Below are 25825 nucleotides of genomic sequence, written 5' to 3'. Positions count from 1 at the left end.
GTAGCAATCTTGCAAATTAATGAGAATTCACCCAGGACTCGAGAGCGATGGAGAGGGAGAGAAAGGAGGAGACGGAGGGGCGGGGGCAAACCTCTTCCTCTGCAGCTGGCCCAGTCCCTCATTTGTTGCTCCAATAAGCAGTAATTAGGTCCTGAGCTAATGGTGTCAGCTGATCTGCTGTTTTTAGGCTAGACCCAGAGGAAATCTCCATGGAAACCCTGCTGGACTCGTCCCCCCACCTGGATGCCTCCAGCTCCTTTCCGCCACCTGGCTGCCGCCCGGCCCGCAGCTACCTCCTCCTGCCTCTAACCTGCAGCCTGCAGCATGCGCACTGCCCCCGGGATCCCTAAATGGGACAATTCTGCCCGTGACGTCAGCGCCCAGCCGTCTCCACAGAAACTTTTGTCCCATTGGCCAATCAGAGAGCTTGGAAGGGGCCTAGGGGTGGGGGGTGGGAGGAGAGGGGAGTGGGAGGGGTGGGGGTGAGGGGAGAGGCGAGAGGTTTAGTGTGTGGAGCTGCTCGCGCAGCGCCCGGGCTGTCAGTCCCGGCTGGGGCCGCCTCGAGACCTTCCGGGAGACGCGCACCCCCGCACCCGGCGCCCCGCACACCCTCGCTCGACCACACACACACGCACACACTCAGCCTGGCCGCGCGGGAGCCACTGAGCAGCCGGAGAGCACCGGGACCGGCTGCGGGCTGCGGGCGGAGGACTAAGCCGCGTTCCCACTGGGGCTTTCGCCGGGGAGACCGAAGCGAGCCGCCGGGGTGGGCTCGGACACCTCAAGGAACGCGGCGGGGGTCGGGCCACCAGGCTGGCTGAGCCGAGCCCTGCGACCCGCGGGGGCCTCGGCAGGGAGTGCAATAAAGAGCAGCGGCCGCAGCGAGCAGGACTGGAACTCCCCTGGTTCCAGCGCCGCCCTGACACACGGGTGGAAATCCTGATGGAGGGATCGCTGACTTCCTTTGCTTGGGAAAATCGTCAGGAGCAACTCCGATTTGGCTCCTCGGAGCAGCGGAGGGGGGTCCATGACGTGGCAGTGGGAAAATAGACAACCGAAACCTCCCGCGTGAACTGCAAACTATAACCCAGGGAGGGGGAAGGACTGCTCGCGGCATTTTAATTTCACGCAAAAGGTTCTGGGCGGTAAACTTATTTCCATGTCTGTACTCACTTCAGCGGAACCCAGAGGGTCCTATCTTGGGGACACCATCATCATCCAGAAGAGCCCCAGCCAGCGGCCTGCTTTCCTGCTCCCACATTCCCGGGACCGGATCCCTGTTTGGGGTACTCCGTCTATCCTACAGAACTGTGGTCAGGTGTCAGTAAATACTGGGCCAATTTCTGAAACCTAACTCTTACAACCTACCTGCGATCTGGAATTTAGCCCAATACATCTGAAGAAATGGCATGTTGAGTCGTTTTTAGGATACCTTGGTTTTCTTTTAAATTCCTGTAAAACGGGATCTGATAGGCTGACCAACATGACAGGTAAGAACTTTCTGTCTCTCTAGTCCTGTCACAGAGAAGGCCACGGCTGAGCAGGACCGAGCAAGGAGAATCTAGGGACCCGTGTGCCCTTCGAGCTCGCCCATTGAGGGCTGCTTTCTCTAGAGGCGCAGGGCTAGCTCCTGGACCATCCGCTGGGGAAGCTTCTGGGGCGCGCGCCAGGAGACTGCCTTGTGTTCCACCTGCCCTGCCCTGGACACAGCCCTGGGGCGAGGCATCGAGAGACCACCTCAAGTTAATATTGGGATTTTTAATAAACCGAGAAATGGGATTTTAATTATTCAGAAACCCAGCTCCTCTGGGCCAGCTAGCTGCTCTTGGGATGGTGCTGGTCACACAGCATTAATCGGACCGACCGTTAAGAGCACGAGAAAAGCGTCCGAGACAGCCTTTGCAATTACGAACGAACCAGACTTGGTAGCACAGGGCATTGATTGCTGGTGCCCATCCGGACCCTCCTTCTCTCTCCCTGGTCCTCCCCCCACCCCAACGGAGGCAGGCTCCCAAGGCTCGGCCAGGACCTCGCGTCCTTGTATCGTGGCCCGGGCTGCATATTTCATGAGCCCGGGGTGAACAGGTGCGAAGTGCGCTGGGAGCATCCGGCCCACGGCAGCGCGGGGGGAACATGGAGAGCGAGCGCGACATGTACCGCCAGTTCCAGGACTGGTGCCTTAGGACTTACGGGGACTCAGGCAAGACCAAGACGGTGACCCGTAAGAAATACGAGCGGATCGTCCAGCTCCTCAACGGCTCCGAGTCAAGCTCTACCGACAATGCCAAATTTAAATTCTGGGTCAAATCGAAGGGTTTCCAGCTGGGCCAGCCGGAAGAGGTCCGCGGGGGAGGCGGCGGCGCCAAGCAAGTGCTCTTCGTGCGGGTCAAGACCACGGTGAGCCGCCTTCTCTGTTATTTGTCTGCGGGAGCAGCCCGGAAGGGAGGGCGGAGAGAGGGGAAGGCAGGGTGATGCTGGAGCCACTGTTGGCTCCTTGCCGCCCACCCCCTCAGCCCCCTCCTCAAGTCTTCCCAGACGCAGTGGCCGGGAGTGATTTCCCTTCTAGAAAGTCTTTGTGGTCTCTTATTTTAAAGCAACAGCGAACCTGCAGAGCAGGCGGCCCAGTCTGCCTCGGGGCTGCGCTGCAGGACGGTGGCTGGAGCTTGCCTTCACCGCGTCTGGCGGCGCCTGGTGTTCCCCTGGCCAGGCCATTGTCCCACGTCCTTCACTGGGCGCCTGGCGCGTGTCCTACCTCCGCCGGGGCGCATAAAGGCCAGGCTGGAAGCCCAGCCGCACGCTCTGATAACACGGTGCTGATGGATAGATAGGCTACTGTGTCTCTTCATTGGCACAAAGCCTGAATGTGGCGGTCGAGGTGGTTTGGGGGCTTTCTCCAAGACAGTATTGAGTTTTGTTGTGAGACAGCCAGCGGGGAGACACAGGACAGTCCGTGCGACTTGGTCGCCCCCTGAGGTCCTAGTCACGATTGTTTGGTTGGCCGATAAGGTCCTGGACATTCCTCCTCCCCGCCCCCATCCCCTTCTTCACTTGCACCACTGAAGCTTCCTCAGCTAGGCGATGCACAACAAAGAGAGACGGGTTGGGGCGCAATCAAACGGTGTATCTGTTCCTCTTTTCTGGGTTGGTTCTAGTCTCCTACCCACAAAGCTGTAGTGAAGGAGGAACCGGCTGTGAGACCGGTGTATCTCATTCTAAAACGCAGATGCCTGTGGGGCTGGGAGGCTTCAGCAGCACACGCTTCCTTTGCAAGACGATGGGAACAGGGGGCTACAAGTAAGATCTCAGATCAGATGTATAACACCTAGCTGCCTCATGAGGGGTACTCACCTAGAGTGGGGGTGGAGGAGCTAGCTGGCACCCTTTGTATTTTTGTCTCGCTTTGGGATTCGTTGAGCTTTGCTCCTTCCTCCCCCCCCCCCCCCCCCCCCCCTTTTAACTGGCGAGTATTTCCCAGTGCACAGCTCCCCGAGGATGTTAGAAAGAAGGCTTCTGAAGGAGAAGGTTTTGCTTTCTCTAAGGTGCATGAAAGGCTCTGCCACGCTCTGTCTGGAGGACTCTCTCAGGTTTGGAAAGGAGCTTTGGGTTTCCCAAGATTAGTTGAGAATGGTTGCTTGAAGGATGGAGGTTTCTTTTGGAATTTATATGGAAAATCTGAAAACAAAGGTGAACTGGAAACACGAAAGTTTTTCTTCTTCTTCTTCTTCTTCTTCTTCTTCTTCTTCTTCTTCTTCTTCTTCTTCGAGGTTCAGTTGTTGAAGTGTTTGCAGGAGGTAGATGTAAATGTTGCCTTTGCTTTCTTCTGTAGCACAGAGCACTGCTTAAGACAATGGTGAGGTATTAGCTTGCCTTGCTGGATGAAAATGACCAGCTAGGCATCATTTAGAGTAAGGTTTCTTTACATCTGCATGAGCCAGAAGTGTTACAGAGGAATTGCTTTGTTTCACGTGGATGGGAACTAGCATTAAGAATAGACAGGAAAAATAATTTATTGTTAAGCAAAGTGAATTATAATTCTAGTTGAGTGAGTAAAATGTTATATCTTTTAAAGTACTATTTAAATGGTAATCTATAAATATTACATATTATATTATATATTATTGCTTGCCAAAAAGTTTTCCAGTTTTTCATTCTTTTTGTGTTAAATTTAGATTTCCTGTTTGGGTCCAGTGAGTTCATGCTTGCAAAGATTTGATTGCAGGTATTATATGTGTTAGAATATGTGTCCCTTTAAAGACTAATTAAACTTCCAAATAACATAAATTTATAAAGGTCGTACAGGCACCAAATAATCGTGGGTGTGAGTTATTCAAACCAGCATTCACACGCTGTGACACCCATATTTTCATGTCAAAAAAAAAAAAAAAAAACCGTGGAGTTGTTAGAGAACTACTGCTAAGACATCTAATAGAGAGTGACAGGTGCAGGGGATAATAATGCAGCACGTGTTTCTCTTTTCAGTAAAGATTCCATATATTAATGGGAGACAATGTGATCTGCCAGGTGATATTGTTAAATGATTTCCGTGTAGTATTTAAAGCACTCTGTGTTCCATTCAAGCCTAGTTTGAAATGTTGAATAGGATTTTAATTCATGAGCTCTTCTACTGTTCTTTATGAAAAATTTTCTGCTGCTCCTGACACAGAATTATAAGCTCCACCTTCTCTGAGAGGCAGCCAATCACAGTTTCAATCAGTTAAAAATAAATAAAATATCCTTTTTTATCCTCTTTCCCAATGTCTGAATGCATCCCCCCCAAAAACCAAAAACAAAAACATTCATTTGTTTTCATCATGGCATGGATACAATCACCAAAAATACAGAAATATGTTTTCTTTTCATTCCAAGCATGTGTGTTGCATACATTGGCTGAAATGAGGAACTGCCTGTGAATGGTATTTTCAAGTAGATGGAGAATCATTCTGAGCTCCTTATGGTCTGATGGACATTGGCTAGCTTTTCTTTTAGTGAGATATGCTTTGCTCCTGATGTTACATTAATCCACTGCTGCTGATAATTAGACATCATTACTGCAGCAAAAAGAAAAAGAGAAAGAAGACAGAACAGGCCTGGGCTAATTAACTACTTTCATTTAATGAAAGGGAGACAGATAGCGACTGGGAGGGTACAAGAGCAGACTAGACACACTACATAGTCTTAATTGCAACAAGGCAGCCTGTCAATCTCATAGAGGAGCTGGGGTCTACTTCTTACTTTGTCCAAAGAATAGACAGTTTGCAGGGACTCCCTCTCCTGACCCTCAAATTTAAAACTAAACGTGCGAAAACTGATTGAAAATAAAAATTGTCAACAACTAGAAGGGATAAGTATGCCCTGCAATATTTGTCCTGGCTAGGTCTGAAGCTAAGGGGACTTATCTGTCACTGATGTTTAGATAACTCAGTGGCTGAAACGACACTGTTTGGTCACCAAGCAACACCATCCTGCAACTCAGCCATTTTAGGTCTGGACGGGGACCTGGATGTGTGCTCATATGCAGTTTGCTTAACATCCCATCTGCTTATTTTTTGTTTGATTTCATGCAAATGCTCTTAGTACATTTTTAAAATTAAAAGTGTAAGAAATTCTGAGGAATAGAAGAATAGATATCTTAAAACTCTGTCTAAAAAAAAAAGACAGCAAATATCTGACAGTGATTGTAACAAACTCAGTCAGAGACGGTATCAAATAAGCAGGAATATGACTGTTTTCTTTACTGCTCTAATAGTTCATTGGAAGCTTTTGATCCTTATTGACATGTTCTTTTGTGACCACGATTAATTGAAACACAGACACAGTCTGAATTACCACAATATATTCTTCCACTTGATAGTATGGATGGTAAGTTAAAAATAATGAGAAAATTTAATCTTTCTGCATTATGAATAATGCACTGTCTTGTACTTTTAAAAACCTCATTACATTGTATAAAACATTAATGAGAAATTTAGTAATCCCATGTTTGCAATCCTTCTTTTAGCTTCAGATACTAGTATTGAATACTGAATACTGAAACTGCATAATCAAATTATAGAAGATTTCCTTGACCTATATTTGTAGGGAAAGAGACCAAGGTGTAAGTTTTGCCTCCCTATACGCTCATCTATATTTACTTTACTGTGGAGCATAAAATGCAATTTCCCCCACAAAAGAATATGCAGTGTCTTTAGTGACATGATTTAAAAATGATGATTTATTCAGTCCTGCAATCTGTAGCCTCAGAGTTCATATTGTTCTTGCTGTGCATACTACTAATTGATAACTGTAAAGTGATTACAATGAATATTCATGGACAAGATCATAAACAGTTAGCATTTTGTTAGTTCTCTGACTATGGTGGGGTTCATAAATCCTTTATTCTAATCAAAGTGAGAGAAATAATAACTTAGGAAGAATCTGCAACTACTTCCTCCTCTTCTAACACCATGGTTTCAGAAACATCTCATGTATGAGACCTTTATCTGGAATTTGCTACAGATCTCAGAGAGGAGAAACTGGCTCACAAACCATTATACTATGTGCCTATCTAAAAGACATAAGACATCACAGTGTCATGTTTTTGCTAAGCTATTCTTAGATAGAACCAGTTGCCACTGACAACCAATACATAGCACATAGTATCTACAACATCAGTTTTGGGAGTTAAATGGGGTCCAGAAATGATGCCAGCAATGCTGCTTATGGAGTGTCCTTAGTTATTCCCTGTGGCATTGTCATAATGAACAAACCATCTATAATCTTTCTTATTCAATTTCTGTGTAAGCTCTCAGACACTGGGGACCTCCAGCATAGGCCACTTGCATGAGTGTCAAATGGCAGGACACTTAGAGATAAGTGCCCCTGAACATAAGGACTAAGTGTGTGAAGACTATCCCAGATGAGGATTCTAAGAAAGTAACTCTTGACTTTTCCATCCATTCTTCATTGTCCTAATAGTAAATACAATGCAGGGGTGTCAACACTCGTATTTACCTAGTTCTTTCTGTGCCAGCTGAATACTTTGCTTCAAGATTTTATTTTGTAGATTCACTGCACAAAACAGAAAAAGGTGCAGAAGCAGATACTAGGGTATTCAGCAAAACTTTCAAGACCTTCAATTTTGTGTTGGGATCATATAGCTACTTTTCTCACAGCTATTGTATTTGCTAAGACTTCTACTTTTATTATCTAATTAAGGATGATCAAGATGACTCCAGTATGGTTTAGGTTATATCTTTTTTCCCAAAATCTCTGTATGCCAATATATGGATAATGGATACTAGTTGGCAGGAAGCAGGGCATTTTATAGGGTATATGTCTTTGAACATCATTCAATCATTTGCTCTGCTGTTAGTAAACCTGACAGCCAGGTAAAATCTCTTTATAAAATATCAATAATGTTACTTGCCTGGTTTGCAAAGCAGTGACTAATAATATAGAACATAGTTTATATAATACTAATATTGATTATATCTGATATGTTATATATGATATGCTAGAAGGATATGTCCTAAGTAGAATATTCCTGGTACATAGTAAATGATGAAAAGGTAAACAACAAGAAATTGTTATAAATATCAACAAAGAAGAGAACTCCAAGTTGTGATTATAAATTAGGCATATGTTATGAATTCAAAACCATACCAAAACAGAGAATTAAAACACAATGTGCATGTGGGTGTATTTATACATGTATATTGTTCAGATATTTATTATCATTTTTTGTAAAAAACAAGTGACTTTAATTTATAAATCCTATGCATTCTTATGATTTAAGAAATGCCAATGAACAGATGGAAGGAAAAGGTTTGCCAAATGACTCACCTAAACAACCACTACCATTAGTCAATTACTTTGTTGTCTCTCAAAGTGTATATAGCAAAAGCAGTTTATATATATTGATTAATAGTTGCATAAGGACAGACAGAAATAATATCCCCAAACTGGATTTGCAATGCTGGGCTTACTCAAGTAAAATATATATAGTGTTACCAAAATGTAACAAAATGCATAAGATTGAAACCATTGCTAATAGGCAAATTAATTAAGAGGAAAAAATAAGGAAAACCAAGTGGTTGAATGGCATTTTTCTTTTAGGTTAAAATTTCAATTGAATATGTTATTATTAACTTCCTCCCACTATAGAGGGCAGGAGTATTTTTTTTCTTCTGAGCTTCTTGTCACTTAGTTCCTGCTTTTTATTGCATTTATTAGGTTAGAGTCATTGTGTGCTACATAAAATATTTATTATATAGTGTAGTTGTGTTTGTGCTGTCAAGGTTTTCTTATTTATAGTATAGAATTTGGCTCTCACAATGTTTTCCTTTGTTCATGTCTAAAACTATCTCAGGCATTTTTTACCTAGTTTTCTTTCCCCACTTTTTCAGGTTTGGCTTACTCTTAAAATCTGATGACTGCTCTTTCCCTAATGAATGGTTTGTGCGATGTGTTTTTGGGGGCTTGTGTTATTGGAAATATTTTTTCTTGGCCTCTACACCTTAATGGTAGACTCTTCTAGTTTTCCCTCAGAACTTTGCAGAAATCTCTCATATCTTGTTATGAGAAAAATCTTTTTTTTCTAGTTTCATAAGTTGTTTACTTCTTCGTCCTTGGAATTAAATCATTTCTCTAAGATGCATTTGAACTCTATTTCTCCATATTTTTATAGGAGATCACACTCATGAGTTGTCCAAGTTTTCTGAAAATTTCTGGGTTATACTTTCTACTGGGTACTTCCATCAAAATATTGCAAAGTTTCTCAATTGGAAATTGAAAGTGACATTTTTTTCTTCATATCCCACCCCAGCCTAGGTTCTATAAACTGGAATCTCTCTTCAAATTCTCATTTTCCCCATATATGGAAACACACTTCACTTCTTCATACGAACAAAAAGTCTATGTGGCATGGTGGATTGATGTCCTTTCTTCTTATAATCAGTTCTTGACAAACTTGTTCTCTGCCTGGCACTGACTCCATAGGTGTAGTGGCTCTCAGATTCTCATCACTGGCCTTAAGCACCATACGATGTTCCAGTAGCTTGGTAATTTAGTCATTTTTCTAAAAACTGTTTTGAAGATAGAGATTCAAACTCTACCGTAACCTGACCTAATGTGGGATTTGGTTTGTGTTCACTATGAAAGAAATAAACATTGTTTACTAGGTATTGTGTGGCCAGGCATTCCTATTTATGATTATATGAGAGGATTTTTTTCTCCCTTCTCTGTACTTATGTCTGTCCATCTGTCCATCTAGTCTTAATCAATTTAGCTGCATAGTTAATTACTGCTAAGTATATTCACGTGTGTGTGTGTGTGTGTGTGTGTGTGTGTGTGTGTGTGTGTGCTTGACACATTCTCTTAGAACATCTTATATACCCTTTTCCCTTTAACCCCTGGATTTGCCTTTTTGTGACTGACTCATTGTGCTTAAGACAATGTATTCAGGATTTATTCATGCTGTAATATGGGACAGAATTTTCTTCCATTGTGTTTGAATAATATTCCATTCCATTGAAGATGTACAACCATGTTTTGTTTATGTACTATGCTAATGACTATGTGGGCTGCTTCTATTTCTTGGTTATTGTGAATACCACTGATATGAAATTGTAATACACAAATATGAAAGTAACAATTATTTTTTAAGATAAACCAAAATATGTGACTGTTGAGTCATCTGACAGTTATGTTACTATTTTATTATTTTTTTTTTCAGGTAACTAGCAACCATTTTCAATGGTAGACATAGCCTATTCCAGTCCTACCTATAATCACAAAAATGAGCACTCTTTAAGGCCATCTTAAAGAATGGTTAACTATTGACTCTGTTTTCCCTCAACAGTTCTTAGTGTTGGGGCTGTAGAGACAGCTCAGCAGTAAGGTGCATGTGCTGCTGTTGCAGAGGACCTGGATTCAGTTCCTGGCTCCTACCATGGGCATCTCAAAGTACCTACAACACCAGCTCCAAGGGATCCCATGGCCTCTTCTCTCCTCTAGCCTCTGGAGACACTGAACTTATGTGCACCTTCCCCCAATTTATAAATTTGCATATAATTAAAAATGAAAATATCCTCAAAAAACTTTCAGAAGTCATATATCTTATTTAAGCAACTGAAAATATTGAATGCTAATGTGATTCATGATATATTATATTGTTACTTTATGCATATGAAGTTCTTTAGGTAAATTATTGAATAATTCATTTAAAGTGAAATAGCACTTTTAATCTTCACAATAATCCTGTGGTGCTATCGGTTTCTTATTAAATTAAAGTGGATTTATCAGAATCACTCGGCTGTGGGTAAGAAAAATATTTAAATGGGATCTATAGTCCTGGAAATAAGATATGTATTTTTAAATATTTAAGAAAGGTATTCCAATGGCTAAAAATCTTGAATATTCTTCCAAAGTTAGTGATTACAGATTAATACGCTAGACCAACATTTAATACATTGTGAAAACACAGTTATATAGAGATGAGTCTGTCTGTCTATCATCTATCCATTGAAGTTTCAGCATTTTGTTCCTTACATTGATAGCTTATCTTTCACACTGCCTTGGGCATGCGTGTGACAATTTCTGCATGTATCTGCCATTCTGGTCCTTAGTCCATAATTACTTCACCATAGTACATTGTGATTCACACTATTCACTTCAACTAACATATTGCCTCCTGCTGTATAAGGCCTGCCTCCATACTTAAAAATCACAACACTAATCACAATCCTGCAGATTCATGGCATTACATAAAACATTTGTACGCACTTGATGTCTACGCCATTGGAGAAATAACTTCAAAGGTTTTTTAAGGGATGCTACACAATCTCAAATAACTAAAACATAGGCTACAGTAGAGATGATGTTGAAAATGTTAGCTGGGGGGAGATTATAAGGGGCTTCTAGTGCTTACATCAGTTTAGATTGTATTCCACAAGGAATGATGGCTGCCCACAATGTTACAGCAGGGATGCCATGACTTAAGCAGATTTATGGCCCTAAACTGAATGTTCTCAATGGTTTATCAATATTAATAAATATCAATTAAATGAGTAAAATATTAAAGTCACACAGTTCAACATACTATTTGAAATAACATTACAGGTAATAAAATAATTATTAGGCTTCAAATCAGTACAATTCAGTAGCTTCTTGTTGCTAAGTAGTTGAGCCAGGCTACACATACCGAGATTTTTTTAATTCTAATAAAATATTTAAAAATAGGAATCTATCAAACTTAGGAAAAACAGATTGTATCAGGCCACTTTGTGATAAATAGCACTTTTGACTTGAAATTTATCTGTTGCCTGCAGATTATATAAATAGCTTCATGTATCTCTTAAGACACAGAATTTGTGCTTTCAGGTAAAATTCAAGTATGTTCCTGAGCTGTTTCTTGTCTATATGTTGATTTTATTCCCATTTTATCACTCTATCCATGTCACGGAAAGTCCTATGGTTCTCCAATTATTTTGTGAATTGTGGCAAGAACATTTTAAGACAATTCCCCAATATGCCCACGTTGAGTGTGGGCAAGGCAGAACCTATGCATATGCATAGGCAAGGTCAACCTTAAGACAGAAATGCTTAAGGTGTCTCTGACCTAATAATTTCAGTATTTTTATACCTGAGGCTGCTAGGAAAAATCGTATAGAATCTTTTGCCTTCTCTTAGGCTCTTTTCCTTCTGTTGGTTTGTCTTGCCCAGCTTTGATATGGTAGTTTTTTGTCTTATATTTTATTTTGTTATATTCTTTAGAATGAATGAATAAATAAATAAAATGAAAACCTAGCCACTAGAGTGAAGGTTAACACCTGAACTGTCATTTACACCTGCCGGGAGGAAGAAAATCAGTTTTCTCGATGGAGCCTCTCCAGGACTGGCCTGATGTTTAGGAGTAACTCACCAACACATAATGAACTCCACAGTTTTTTGTGTGCTTATATTTGGTTATGGTTTGATGTTTTAATCTTCATTTCACTCAAGCATAGTTTTATTTTGCTTTCTTGTTTGGGGATGATGATGTTGTATTGTTTTTTATTTATTTTTTGGTTTTGAGAAAGAACTTCACGTTGGGTGGGTAGGTAAGGGGAGAGGATCTGGAAGGACTTGGCGGAGGGGGAAGAATATGAGCAAAATATATTCAAATTAAAAAATTGCTTATTAAAACTATAATAGAAAATATTTAAAAAACAAAAAAAGAAAAATAAAGCTTGCAATATATTCAATACTAGGGTGAGCCTCTCTGCAGAGAAAGAGGGGGCAGGTTGCTGAGAGCTGATAACTCTTAGGTTGATTCTGTGTCTTGGTTATTATGAATGGGCCTGCAGGACACACAAGCATGCATGCATCCATTATGAATTGTCCTGCAGTACACACAAGAGTGCACACATCCATTTGACATTCTGGTTTTATCTCCCTTGCTTCAATTTGAGGTGTGCTATTTTTAATATTTTGGAGACCCTCTGTATCATTTGTTGTATAGATAGATGTATATACTCATCATCTGTTGGCTACTTGTATGTCTTCCTTTAAGAAATATTTGTCCAGTTATTTGGTCCAATTTTTAACTTGGTATATTTATGTGCTTTCTTTTGAATGGTTTGGTTTCTTACATATTTTTAAGTTATTCTTGTGTCAGATATTTAGTTTGCCAATACTCTCTTATGTTCTGCAGGTGCTCTTTGTGTGATGTGAGTTTTCTTTGTTGTATAGAAGCTTTGTAGTTTGATGTGACATCACAGCAATCTATTTCTGCTTTTGTTACTAACGCTTTTGAGGTCATATCTAAGGAATGTCATCACTCAGACAAATTTTGTGGAGTGTTTTTCCCACTATCTTCTTCTAGTACTTTGAAAGTTTAAGGTCTTGGAATTAAACCTTTGATTAATTTTGATTCCATTTGTATATAAGACAAAGCTTATGCATTCATATACACATTGTGGAATACTATTTAGTTATGAATAGGCATTTATGACAACATACCTAAAGTGGGAGGTCATGATGCTAAGAAAAATGAGATGGGCAAAGAAAAACAAACACTGCATTATCTTACTCATACATGGAATTGACAAGAAAAAACCCACTGCCTTTATGGAAGTAGATAGGAAAATAGTGTTTACCAGAGGTTTGAATTACTCATGGGTAGGTGAAAGTGAGGAGATGTTGTTTGGAGATATATAACCTGAGATGTATAGGAAGGATGAGTTCAAGAGATCTGCAAGGCTACCTATAGTAGTTATGTATTCTTGAAAAAACTGTGCAGTGTGCTTGTCAGTTAGCTGATCCCACCCTTCTATAGTGCATACATACTTTCTGTATTATACATGTATATTTATATATGTATCCTATATAGTAAATACATTTTAATCTGCCAAGTTGACAAAATTAAAAGGTCAGAAGACACCTCAATACACTGAGAGCACACTTGATCAACATCTGACACAATCCTGGGGACTAAAATCCCACAATTACAAAGAAATGGATTCTGCTAGCAAACAAAAGGGGGCTTGGAAGTGAATCTTTCCCTAGGGGAGCTTCCCCATGAGAGAGACAAATTCAGCATCATGAGAAAAGAAGTAGAAGAGCTAGTTAAAACATGCTGGCTTTCTGACCCATGGCTAGATAATGGACCTTTTGCGCCATTCAGTTGGTAGTAATTTGTTATTCAGTAAATGATAATTAGTACATATACCTTTCATGTAAAATTCCCCAAGGGATTAGTGCAATCAAAACAGGTTAAATTAGATTATGATTATTAACCATTGAAGAAGCAAATGTATGCATCTATATTTATAATCCTATTAAAGTTTTTATTTAAAAAATATTTAATTGTACTAGGTCTGTCACAGTTAAATGCAGTGGCATACTATTTTCCACAGGAAGAGGGAGACAGAAAAATGCATCTGTAAAAATAAATTATTAACATAATTATAATTTATAACCAAGATGTTTCAAAAAAGTTTCAGCAAAATGTAAACTTTTCTGATTAGAAAGAGCTATTATGCATCATAATTTAGAAAGCATATTTTAATACAAGATAATGCCTTTTAAAATGACCTACCGACTACCTGGGGAATAGACTGTAGGAGATAGTAGAAGCTAGCAGTATCATCAGCGAGGCGTGCACGCGCGCGCGCGCGCGCGCACACACACACACACACACACACACACACACATATATGTGTGTGTTTGTTAAACTACTAGAGGGAGGTGCAAATAGGTTTCCTCTTTCTGTTGAGTTTATTTTGATTTTCTCCTTTCTCACTGTCTGGAGTTTGCTCAAGTGTTCTACACTTCCTAGTTTTAATCAAGTGTTCATTTCATGTTGTTATCTCCACAGTTACAGATTTTTCAAGTGTTTTGGAGCCATTAGAAAACTGGGAGGCTGAGGAAGATTCAGAATGTAAGTTCAGGAAGGCAAAGCTTGGTGTGGATAACAAGGAGAAAACTGCCTTATGGGCAGAAAGCTCATCTTTCTGTTGCTGGCTATTTCTCTCCTGTTTAGTTATGTTTTCAGCAATAAAGACAATTCTATGGAATACTGAATCTCATTGTTGTGTACAAGGTGGTAGTTATGAAATCATTTGAAGTACAGTCTTTTAAGTTTTTGTTTGTTGGTTGGTTGTTTTTTTTTCATTTTGTGAGTGGTCAGTGGCAAAGTGATGCTGTCCCAAGCCTGGGTGAGACACATGGGGCCTTTCTGTCAGTTCTCATTGCCAGATGGATGGAGGATTTTAAGGGTTTAATCCAGGGACATGGGGCAAAGCTGAATGGCCCATAAGGGGATCTAATGTCTTGCTTGGTCATAACCATGGCATGCTCTCCACAATTGACCTAATTAGATGAGATTTCAAATATACCATCAAAGGTTTGTTTGAATATCAGATATGGGTCACAGTTTTCCAGGGACTTTGCTTATTTGCCTATTGGTGTTTGCTGGAGTCAAGGCAGGAGTTTCTGTTATGTTTGTTTTAGCTCAATCTTTCTTTATAAAAGTTATCCTTATAAAACCATTAATTTAGTTGTTGGGCTCCTTAATTTGGAATATGTTAATTTAGAATTAGCAGCAACTTGAACAAGAGTAGGGTGACATTTAGTTTGAACTATGTATTAAGGGTTTTCTATTTTTCTAAATTTATAATTAGGATTGCAAAGGGAACATGCTCATGATGAGAAAATCTTTCTTAAACTACCTCTATCCACAGATAAACAATTGAGATGTATATTCCTTTATAAATCCCTATTTAATAAATATGGTGTTGGGATAGGTGCCCTTTAGCTCATTTGTATACTTTGTTGACCTTGCATGAAGTGTAGAGATTGGTGTATCCTAGGATTTTCAGATAATGGCTGTGAGATCACTTTCTCAGTTCTGAACTTTAAAAATCAAGACTTTTAATCATGACTGACAACCAATATCAGTTTAAAGTACTGAGAGGGCAGTCCTGGGCTGTCGCCTGCTGGGAAGAAGGAGAACACTCTGCACAGGACTTCACTGGTGAGAGAAATTTCTTTGCCATCCATGTCAAAACAGAGTTCTTGGGCATGGCTAGGCATACTCAGGAAGAGGGAAGAAAGGAAGGAAAAGTAAGGAGCAGAAGAAAAGAAGTGATAAGTGGCATTTGACCCACCATGAAAGTATGAATGGAAGGTAAAATCCAACAGTGAGAGTGTCCATGGGATGACACATCACCACAATGGCTGAGTTTTGTGTTTCCTGAAAGCTTATCATTACTGTGAAGGAAGAAGTTTTCCTACTGATGTGCCTACTGCCATAATTTAATCAATGCCTACTATTTTATCTTCTCTAAGCCCATACTTAACAAAACCCTATTATTTTGGTCCCTACTTGATTGTCCAAGGAGAAAGCACGTACTGGTTGGACTATTGCCAGTGGTGGTGGAGACATCTGCTCTACTTTTCAGTATAAATAAACAGTTCTCTAACAATTTCAGTGTTTTGTGAGGTTTTGGTTGGGCCTGGAATCTCTATAATTAATTAACTTATCTCCATTTCCAAAATCCCACTGCAAGGCAGCTACAGGAATCATTCCTCTTAGAGAGGGAACCGAATGGAGTTCCCTGTTGTCTGGCTTTCCTGGAATAGTGCCATCTGTTTAGCCAGTCTCTCTTGATCTCTCTCCCTCTGCTGTCTGCTGACTGTATTATTTTCTAACGCATGTAACCTGGTGCATTTTTTTTTTTAGTTTATAATGATGTGATGATTTAATGTAACTTTTGATTCAGCTCTCTGATTTTAAGTTATTGTCACTACTAACATTTTCAATATGCAAGTGCATCATTTCAATAATTATATGGCTCCACAAATAATCAAGTGTCTAACGTTTTCTCTACCACTTCCAGTTAATGTGTTATTTCATTCATTTCCTATTTGAGTCCCTCCTTCTCAGAGAATTATACGCACTACTTATTTTAAAATTTATGTGAATGAGACTCAAACATTTAATACCAGGACCTTTGGGAGACATTTGTTTGTGGATTAAAAATGAGTTTTGGAAACTAGATAACTTATTTTTTAGGTACTTATCAGTCAACTATGTATCTTGTTTCCTTGAGGGCTTCTGAATCTTGGTTTTATTAAAATGACCATCTTTGTTTCCATGTGGCCAGATATCTTAAGATGATGCTATTCTAATGAGGACACTAAAATTTCTGAAAACAGTATGAAGCACTGCTCCCAAGAAATCATTGGCAGGAAGACCACACATGTATATGGCAAGGGCAGTTTCATGCCTTTTCATCTCTTGGAGTTAAAGCAGAGAGTTGACTTGGTTATGGATCTACCCAGTGAGAGACTGTAGAAACAATCTGTTCTCTGTTTAGAGAGCCAGGAAATGAGACTACCTCTACAGGAGAAAGGTTAGGAGTCTCCTGTCCTCCCTCCCCCTCCCATCTCTTCCTCTTCTTCTTTTTCTATTCTATCTTCACTAACAGCCTATCAGGATTGGACATACAGGTTCTGGGGTCACATGACTTCTATGGTGGTACCAGTACCAACAGAAGGAAGGAAAACCCAAGTGGTAAATTTCTTTCTTTAGCTAAAGGAATGGGAGAAAAAAAACGAAAGAGTGAATATAATAAGGATCCCATCGCTGGGCTGGAGAGATGGCTCAGTGGACAACAACAATTGCTCCTTAAACATGAAGTCTTGAGTACAGCTTTCAGCCCTCCACATAAAAATCTGGGTGTAGTTGCACTTACACCCAAATCTGCAGCACTATAGGGGAAGAGACAGACATCCTGTGATTTTCTGTCCTCCAGCCTTGATCCAGATTCATTGAGAGACCTGGACTCAAGTAGAAAAGATGAAGAGGCCTTTCCTGCCCTCTGCTTGTGCATCCTTGTGCACATGTGTGCAACACACACACACACACACACACACACACACACACACACACACTACCACTGCAACTTCCCTTTTCTTTTATGCTATGCTTTCCTGAAGAGGGCTGTAGTGACTTCTGATCGTGCAGCAATCAGATTCCAAGTGGAGCCAAGGTTTTCAGGCCAAGGAATCAGAAAAGAGGTACATATGTTGGAGAAGAACTATACAGTATGTGAGAAATCACACAGAGAACATCCTTTAAATTTTGGTGTAAATTGAATAGATATTTATGCTATGAATCTTCAGAGCATATTCAAAGCATCAGACCAAATTCTTTGACATGGTAAAAAACCATGGCATAAGTTCCAGACTATCTCCCCAAACACATAAGCAGGATAGATGCAAAGAAGCCCAAATAACTTGGAAGAGTGAGATGAGGTTGAAACCACTGTTGAGAAGGTCAGATTGAGAAACTAAAGGAATTCCACATGCAATATCAAGACATATCACTCTTTCATCACTAGGACAAATTTAGTAGGACCACAGTATTACAACATAATCAAAATGTTCAGGAGATAAAGTGCAATTGTTATGTCATCTGAAAAAAATAATGAAAATTAGGCAAATTCTAACATGAAAAATATTGCCCAATACCAACTCTGAGTTGGCATAGATGTTGAAATTATGAAGGATTGTAAGGGGGGACATCTTCATATTTTACACAGGAGGTATAAACTCTTCTGGATGAATGCAAAGATAGATGGTCTCAGCAGAGAGAGACATAGCAGAATCAGTTACACTCAGACTGAGAAGTATAATAAGTGATTAGAATTCACTGCAGTATTTAATTGTAGAATAGAGATGGCAGATAAAAGACAGACCGGTAAATTCATGCTGTCTGAGAGGCAGGGATATTAGTCAATTTTTGCATTACTGTGACCATATACTTGGCACAGAATAACTTAAGGAATGAAAGTCTTATTTCAGCTCATAGTTTCTGAGAAAGGTTCTGTCCCCTTGTCCTGTGTCTTCTTACATTTGGACAGAACATTATGGGAGTGTGAGCACGTGACAGAAGAAAGCTATACAGCTCACAGCTTACTATAGGTAAAGCAGTGATCCCAAGGACTTCTCTACCTCTACCTGAAGTGACCCACCTACTGCCTCTAGTGTAGCCAATCTCAAAATTTCTAGAACCTCCTAAAAGAATGCTACCATCTGAGGATCAAACATTAGAACCACAAACCTATGGCAAATGTAATTTTAATCTTTGAGACAAGGTCTCATTTATCTGGACCAGCTTTGAAATCACCATGAAGCACAAGAGTGATTTGAACCCTGAAATTCCTGCCTCCATTTCCCAAGTGCTAGATTACAGGTATAAGCCAGCATGGCCAATTTATATTTAAATCATAACACAGTAGAAACATTAAATATATATGGATTCAAGAATCTTTTGGATTATTTCAGGGAATTATATGTTTGTGGCTGCTGGAATTATAGAAAAAAATTTATTAAGAGAAAAGGGAAAACAATGTTTGAAAGTTTTTCAGACTTGGTTGAAAATTTAAGCTGTTCACTGAAAATCAAGTTAAACTTGAAGAAAGCTTTTCCCAAACATACTATACAGAAAGCAATGCAAGAAAGCTGTATCAGAAGCAGCCATGACAAATTGAAACATGGCACATCATAAGCTGGTAAACAATAATAAGCATCACTGCAAACTCCACATTAGAAACCATGGAGGCCACAAGACAATTTGATTGAGTTGTCCTGAAGTGCTCAAGGAGGAGAATTACACAACTCCTGGAAATTATAACTCACTAGATGCATTTGTTCATGAACACAGAGACAGAGTGCAAGCTTGGGGTTGTCCTAGACGCTTCTCATCATATGCCAGTTTTCAGGAAAAAGACAGTATTTAGAAATATTCTTATATGAAGAGAAACCATGTATTGTTGCAACTAGGGTACAATAACTGCTAAATAATTTTCAGGATGATGGAAAATGATTCCAGGAAAGTATTTAGATGTTCATTATTGTAGCAAGAACATTATTATATATTAATCATTTTTCATCATATAAAGCCTTTCAAATATGCATGATTTCTGAAAAATAAATTTATAGAATTGTGTGCTAGGTTTTCATGTATGCATGTATAATACGGGTGATTGCGTTTGCACGTGAGCCTAGTCTTTGACCATGAAAGACTTTAGTTATAAATCTACAGAGAAAGAAACCTGGAATTCTCCAAGTATTTAAAGATTAGAAACCATACTTCTAAATAATCTCTGGATAAAGGAGATTTGAGGAATATTTATGGCAGTAAATACTTACCCTACAAGAGAGGGGATGTCTTAAATCAATAATCCGGGTGCCTGCCTGAAAAATGAGAAAAAGAAGAGCAGACAAAACCCAATAAAATAAATTCAATTTTAGTTAATTTTTAAAATATTTCTTAGAGGGGAGGGAGGGAAGTTGGAGGAAGAGGAGGAGGAGAGTAAGGAGAGAGAGACAGTGTGTGTGTATGAGAGAGACAGACAGACAGACAGAGACAAAGAGAGAGACAGAGAGAAGAGGAGAGAAGAGAATACATATGCACACATGTACCACTCTATACTCTAGTTGTAACTGAGCTCATATGGATGGTCTTGGCTGCAGGTGCCTCCTTCATTCTGGTCCCATTTCAGTTAGTTCTTGATAATTTCATGACATTTGAGATCCCCATTTTCAAAATGTTATGCGATGCTTTTAGTATCAGCATGAAGAGCTAACCAGGTCTTGGATTCCAGGGAATCTGCATAGCTGTACCACTTCTCTATACGCTGCCCCTATCCTGCAGCTTGGTCTCATGATTTATTTGGTGAATAAATGGAATTTGCACATTTGGTGCCCCCTCCCCAAATGGTTTGGGATCATTTTGATATCATCAAGTGAACACACTTACACTCATGGGATGCTAGGTGGCTGTGCCATGACAACATTTACTAGCATTCAGTTATTTCTGAGGTTCACAAGCCATGTGGTGCATAGAAAAATAATTGAAAGACATGGAATCTGCTCCATTGGAAATGTTGGGAAGCCATCCAGTCCGGTGGCTTCACTTTCCTAGAATCCTTAGAGTTAGAGAATGGGAAGGTGTGGAGAATTCCTTCTCAGCAAACAAAAACATGACATTTCTGTTGCCTTTTTAAAACAAGATTTATTACTTCTTTAATGATGGATGTGTGTGTGTGTGTGTGTGTGTGTGTGTGTGTGTGTGTGTGTGTGTGTTAATGTGCTTGTGTGTGATTTCTTCAGAGTCCAGAAGCATGGAATCTTCTGAAACTGCAGTTACAGGTATTTTTGTGATGCCCAACATAGGTGCTGGGAACTAAATATGGGTCCTCTGTAAAAGCAGTATGTGCTTTTTATTTTTTATTTAAAAGGTTTTTTTTTCCATTTTACATATCAACCATGGTTTCCCCTCCCTCCCTTCCTCCTGCTTTCCTCCACCCACTCCTTATCCACTCCTCAGAGAGGGTAAGGCCTACTATGGGGAGTCAACGATGTCTGGCATATCAAGTTGAGGCAATACCAAGGCCCCCCTCCCATCAAGGCTGAGCAAGGCATCTCTCCATAGGAAATGGGCTCCAAAAAGCCAGTTCATGCACCAGGGATAAATCCTGGTTCCATTGCCAATGACCCCACAAATTGCCCAAGCCACACAACTGTCACCCATGCTCAGAAGGCCTAGTCCAGTCCTATGCAGGTTCTCCAGCTGTCAGTCCAGAGTCAGTGAGCTTCAACTAGCTTGGGTCAGCTGTCTCTGTGGGTTTCTCCATCATGATCTTTACCCCTCTTTCTCATATAATCCCTCCTCCCTCTTTTCAACTGGACTCCAGAAGCTTAGCCTGGTGCTTAGCTGTGGATCTCTGCACCTGCTTCCATCAGTTACTGTATGAAGGTTCTATGATGACATTTAGGGTAGTCATCAATCTGATTACAGGGTAAGCCAGTTCAGGCATCTCTCCACTATTGCTTGGGGTCTTAGCTGGGGTCATCCTGTGGGTTCCTAGGAATTTCCCTAGCACCAGGTTTCTCCCTAACTCCATAATAACTCTCTGTATCAAGATATCTCTTTCCTTGCTCTCCTTCTCTGTCCCTCCCCCAATTTGACCATCCTGTTCCCTCATGTTCTCATCTCCCATCCCTTCCCCCTTCCCCCCCCAATTCTCATACTCCCAGTTTATCCAGAAGATCTTATCTATTTCCCCTTCCTAGAGTGACCCATGCATATCCCTCTTAGGATCTTCCTTGTTACCTAGCTTCTCTTGGGTTGTGGATTGTAGCCTGGTTATCTTTTGCTTTATGTTTAATATCCACTTATGAGTGAGTATATACCATATTTATCTCTCACTCAGAATGTTTTTTTCTAGTTCTATACATTTGCCTGCAAATTTCATGATGAGTAATACTCCATTGTGTAAATGTGCCACATTTTCTTTATTCATTCTTCGGTTGAGGGGCATCTAGGCTGTTTCCAGGTTCTGGTTATTATGAATAATGCTGCTATGAACATAGTTGAGCATGTGTCCTTGTGGTAAGATTGTGAATCCTTTGGGTATATGCCCAAGAATGGTATTGCTGGGTCTCGAGGTAGATTAATTCCCAATTTTCTGAGAAACTGCCATACTGATTTCCAAAGTGGCTGTACAACTTTGCACTCACACAAGCAGTGGAGGAGTGTTCCCCTTACTCCACATCCTCTCCAACATGAACTGTCATCAATTTTTTTTTAAATCATAGCCATTCTAGTAAGTGTAAGATGGTATCTTAGAGTCATTTTGATTTGCATTTCCCTGATGACTAAGGATGTTGAGTAATTCCTTAAATGTCCTACAGCCATTTGAGATTCTTCTGTTGAGAATTCTCTGTGCCCTATTTTTTAATTGGATTATTTGGCATGGTAAATAAGACAAAACAGAATGGGAAAAGATCTTCGCCAACCCCATATCTGACAGAGGACAGTATGTTTTTAACCACAGAGCCACCTCTCCAACCATGCTGACTTTGTTCATGTCTCTGCTCATTCTGAGATCAGCACAGTCTCACCAGAAATTTGAGAACTCTGCTTTTTCCATTTGTAGTGTAGGCTTCATGGTTATGGTGTAAGCTGCACATGATGACACCTTCAGGCTTTATATTTTTGACACTCAAACCTTAGACTCCTACTATTTACTACAAGTAAACTTTTGAAGCTTACAGTGAAATTTTGAGCGTTTGAAAAAGGGTATCCCCTATGGCCTGAATTATAAAAAGGACCAGGGCATAACTAAAAGTGCCAATGAATGCAACTGGTTAACACTTCATAGTTTCTCCAGAGCCATGTCAAATAGGAACTGTGCATGGCTGTGAGGACTGTAAAGTCACTGCATGCCATGCACACACCAGCTCCCAACCATTAAGCAGTCAAGGTTTTGTCCTTTTTCACTCACTCTCACCTTGTATGTCTTATGACAATTGATTTCACAACAAATTCCAAAGTACCATCTACTTGGATGAATGGCATTTTATTCCCCCTAAAGATAATAGAATGATATATTAGAATTGATACAATCACTTGTGAAACTTTTCAGACAATGTGCTTGAAGAGATGGTTAGGCCCAGCACACCAGAGTAGAACACAGACCACCAGGAGCAGGGCAAGGACATACTTGTGTGCTACTAACATTAGTAACCTTTACAAGGCCATCCATTACTTCCTTTACTTTTTTTGAGACAGGGTCTCATGTAACCCTGGATGACAATGGAACTTCTATTTTTCCACCTCTATGTTCTCAGTGCTAGGATTATAAGCCTAGAAAGAATATTTACTCATTTTTCCTACCTATTATCCAAGACTGACTTTGGCCAAAATACATTTTTATGACAATAGGGTGTTTGTTGGAAGAAAAATGTATTAAAAATGATAAAAGTGCAAAGATTTAGAAGCTTCAGGAGGATCATGATAGATACTGTAAGGACCTGACTTTGTTAGATCATCTTGGGGATCATTGGACAGAGCACAAAGACCAATGCTGGGCTGACACTGTCTGCAGTAAATAGATCCACAGCTCCCTGTCACATTTGCATCTTATCAAGCTGAGGGTGAAGTAGGATATATCTATCTTTATATGCATATGCTTCATATCTGTTGACAATTGTTTTGGAGACAAATGGTAAAGGTGGCTTTAGATAATATAGACAGTATTTAAGGGAAACTTAAACAGATACTGTGCTATATAAATACTTACAAAATACATTCTTAATATTTTTTAATTCAATACTAGTGCAAAGTTAGGTAGTGTAAGGCTGATATGGTAGTACCTGCCTGCCGAGGAACCTAGACTTCTATATTTCTGTGTATTATCTTCAACAAATAGCTTTCATCCTTAATGTCACTTGGTATAGTAAACATATTGCCAGTTCTATCTTCTAGATAGAAAACTGTGTATGTGTGGGGGGAGAGGGGGGTAAACCACATACAATGTCATTCCATGGGTGAGCTCCTATATCTACCACCACATTGAAGGTACTAATCAGTCCCTATACCACAAGGGCTCCTCAGTTTACCTTTTATGGCCATATCTAATTTCCTTTCATTGTCTCATAGCCCCATTCATAATCATATAATTCTTTGGGATTGGCACTTTTTTCCACCCAGCATTATTCCCTGGAGTCTCATTCAAGCTGCTCTATGTATCAATTGCTTGTTTCCTTTTGTTGCTAGTAGGATTCTGGGGTATGTATGGATGGGTAGATCACCACTTGCTTTTAACATTTGTTGAAGGATATCTGTTGTTATTTTGAATTTGTGCTACTACATGCAAAGCTACTATAAATATTCTTGTTCAGGTTTAGTGTGAACATAAGTTTTCACATCTCTGGGACAAATGCCCAAGAGTGCATCACTCACTGTGTTACAGGTGATTGCAAGTTTAGTTTACTCAGCTGCCAAATGGTTTTCAGTGTCTACCCCATTTTAGTCTGTTGCCAGCAATGTGTATATGATACTATATGCCTGCTCTAGCTAGTTTATAATATGATGTTAATGTTTATGTCAATAGCATCATAATGAAAGTTATAACTTCTTTTTTGTGAGTCATTATTTCATTTGTGTTTGAGGCTAGCTGCCATTGTGCACTTATATATACTTTTGCAGGAATCATTTTGATATCATATCAATTTTATTTTGGAGAATCCATGACTAATTTATTACAACCATAGCTTTTTCCAAACAAGACTTTGTTCTGCTTTCTTTGGGGATATGTGAATTCTGTACCCTTCCTGCTAAAGGCCCCTAAGTTAAATGTTTGATTCCCACTCTGTAGTACTACTAATATGTGCTAGAAAATTTAAGAGATGGGGACCACCGTGAGACTCTTGGGTCATTTGCAGCTTGTCCTTGAAGGAGACAGTGAGACCCCAGTCTTTTCCTTTTCTCTCTTTTGCTTCCTGGCCATGCTTCTGCCATGATATTCCATCATGGGTTCCAAACATCAAGGCCAACCATTCATAGGCTGGAACCTGAAGAACCATGAGGTAGAATAAATGTCTTCAATTTATAGTTGGTTATAACAGATAATTGCTAAGAGTGACAAATTCCAGCCATTTCTGTAATCAAGATTAGAATATTCAATAGGAATACATATTTAGAAGGATGAGTATGTTTGTTAAATAGAAGCTTTAAATACAAATATTTTCAGTGTTAATATATGAGTAAAAAAGATCAGATTAGATTTTTTAACTTTGCAAAAAATATATTGAAGTGACAAAAATAGGTTATGGTAAATTTTGCAGACATGCAATTTATTAGGAAGTAATACCATTCTGGTGGACTAAACAGTATGGGCTAAAATTTGCCTCCTAAAAAACAGCCCTTCAATAGCAAAGCCGACTTTAATCATCTTAGTTCATGGGTTCCAGGCTTGAGGGTACAGTTTGTAACAGCAGGGGAAGCCTGGTGTCAATAACACATCTCTGCTCCAGTACATGAGGAAGACTGTTCACATCTGGATGGACCAGGAAGAAGAGGAAGGCAATGTACCTGAGGAAGACTGTTCACATCCGGGTGGGTCAGGAAGCAGAGGAAGGCAATGCAGTCCTTCCCATGCTATCTACTTCCCTTTTCACTCAATCTAACTCCTCAGCCCATGGGATCAGTCCCATCCATGTACAAAGTGAGGAGGGGGCATCTTCCCCCTTCACTTAAACCTTCCTGGAGAAACTCTCCCAGGTACTCATAAGAGTGTGCCTTCTTACTTCATCTGAACAGCACAATAGAACCAACCGCAATAGCAGAGGTGTGGGTGAACCAGCCCCGAAGTTCTGAGCATGAGAGAACTGTCTCCTTTACTCACTCAACTATCAGGTGGCAGCGTGGGAGGGGGAGAGATGCCTTCCCCTAACCTACCCCACCCCCACCAGTCAACAGCTGAGGCAGGTGGGAAAGCTGGCCCTGAGG

The 25825-nt window shown here is 40.2% G+C and overlaps 1 protein-coding gene across 8 annotated transcripts in view; it reads left to right on the top strand.

Annotated features, from left to right (window-relative positions):
• Positions 1 to 477: 477 nt before the first annotated feature.
• Nol4 (nucleolar protein 4) overlaps positions 478 to 25825 on the top strand; it is a 330500-nt gene continuing 305152 nt past the window's right edge. For 3 of the 8 annotated variants that reach the window (XM_036204832.1, XM_036204831.1, XM_036204834.1), the window contains exon 1: positions 478 to 2397. In XM_036204832.1, coding sequence (XP_036060725.1) covers positions 2134 to 2397 — 264 coding nt within the window. In that variant the 5' untranslated portion in view covers positions 478 to 2133. Of the gene's footprint in view, positions 2398 to 2760; positions 3295 to 3511; positions 3585 to 25825 lie in introns of those variants that run through there. The other 5 variants (XM_036204835.1, XM_036204833.1, XM_036204839.1 and 2 more) reach the window with 4 other exon arrangements.

This window comes from Onychomys torridus, chromosome 13 (assembly GCF_903995425.1).
Source record: "Onychomys torridus chromosome 13, mOncTor1.1, whole genome shotgun sequence".
In the NCBI taxonomy this organism is placed as follows: domain Eukaryota; kingdom Metazoa; phylum Chordata; class Mammalia; order Rodentia; family Cricetidae; genus Onychomys; species Onychomys torridus.
Note: the sequence above shows the minus strand (reverse complement) of the source record. Positions and strands in the feature narration are given on the sequence as shown.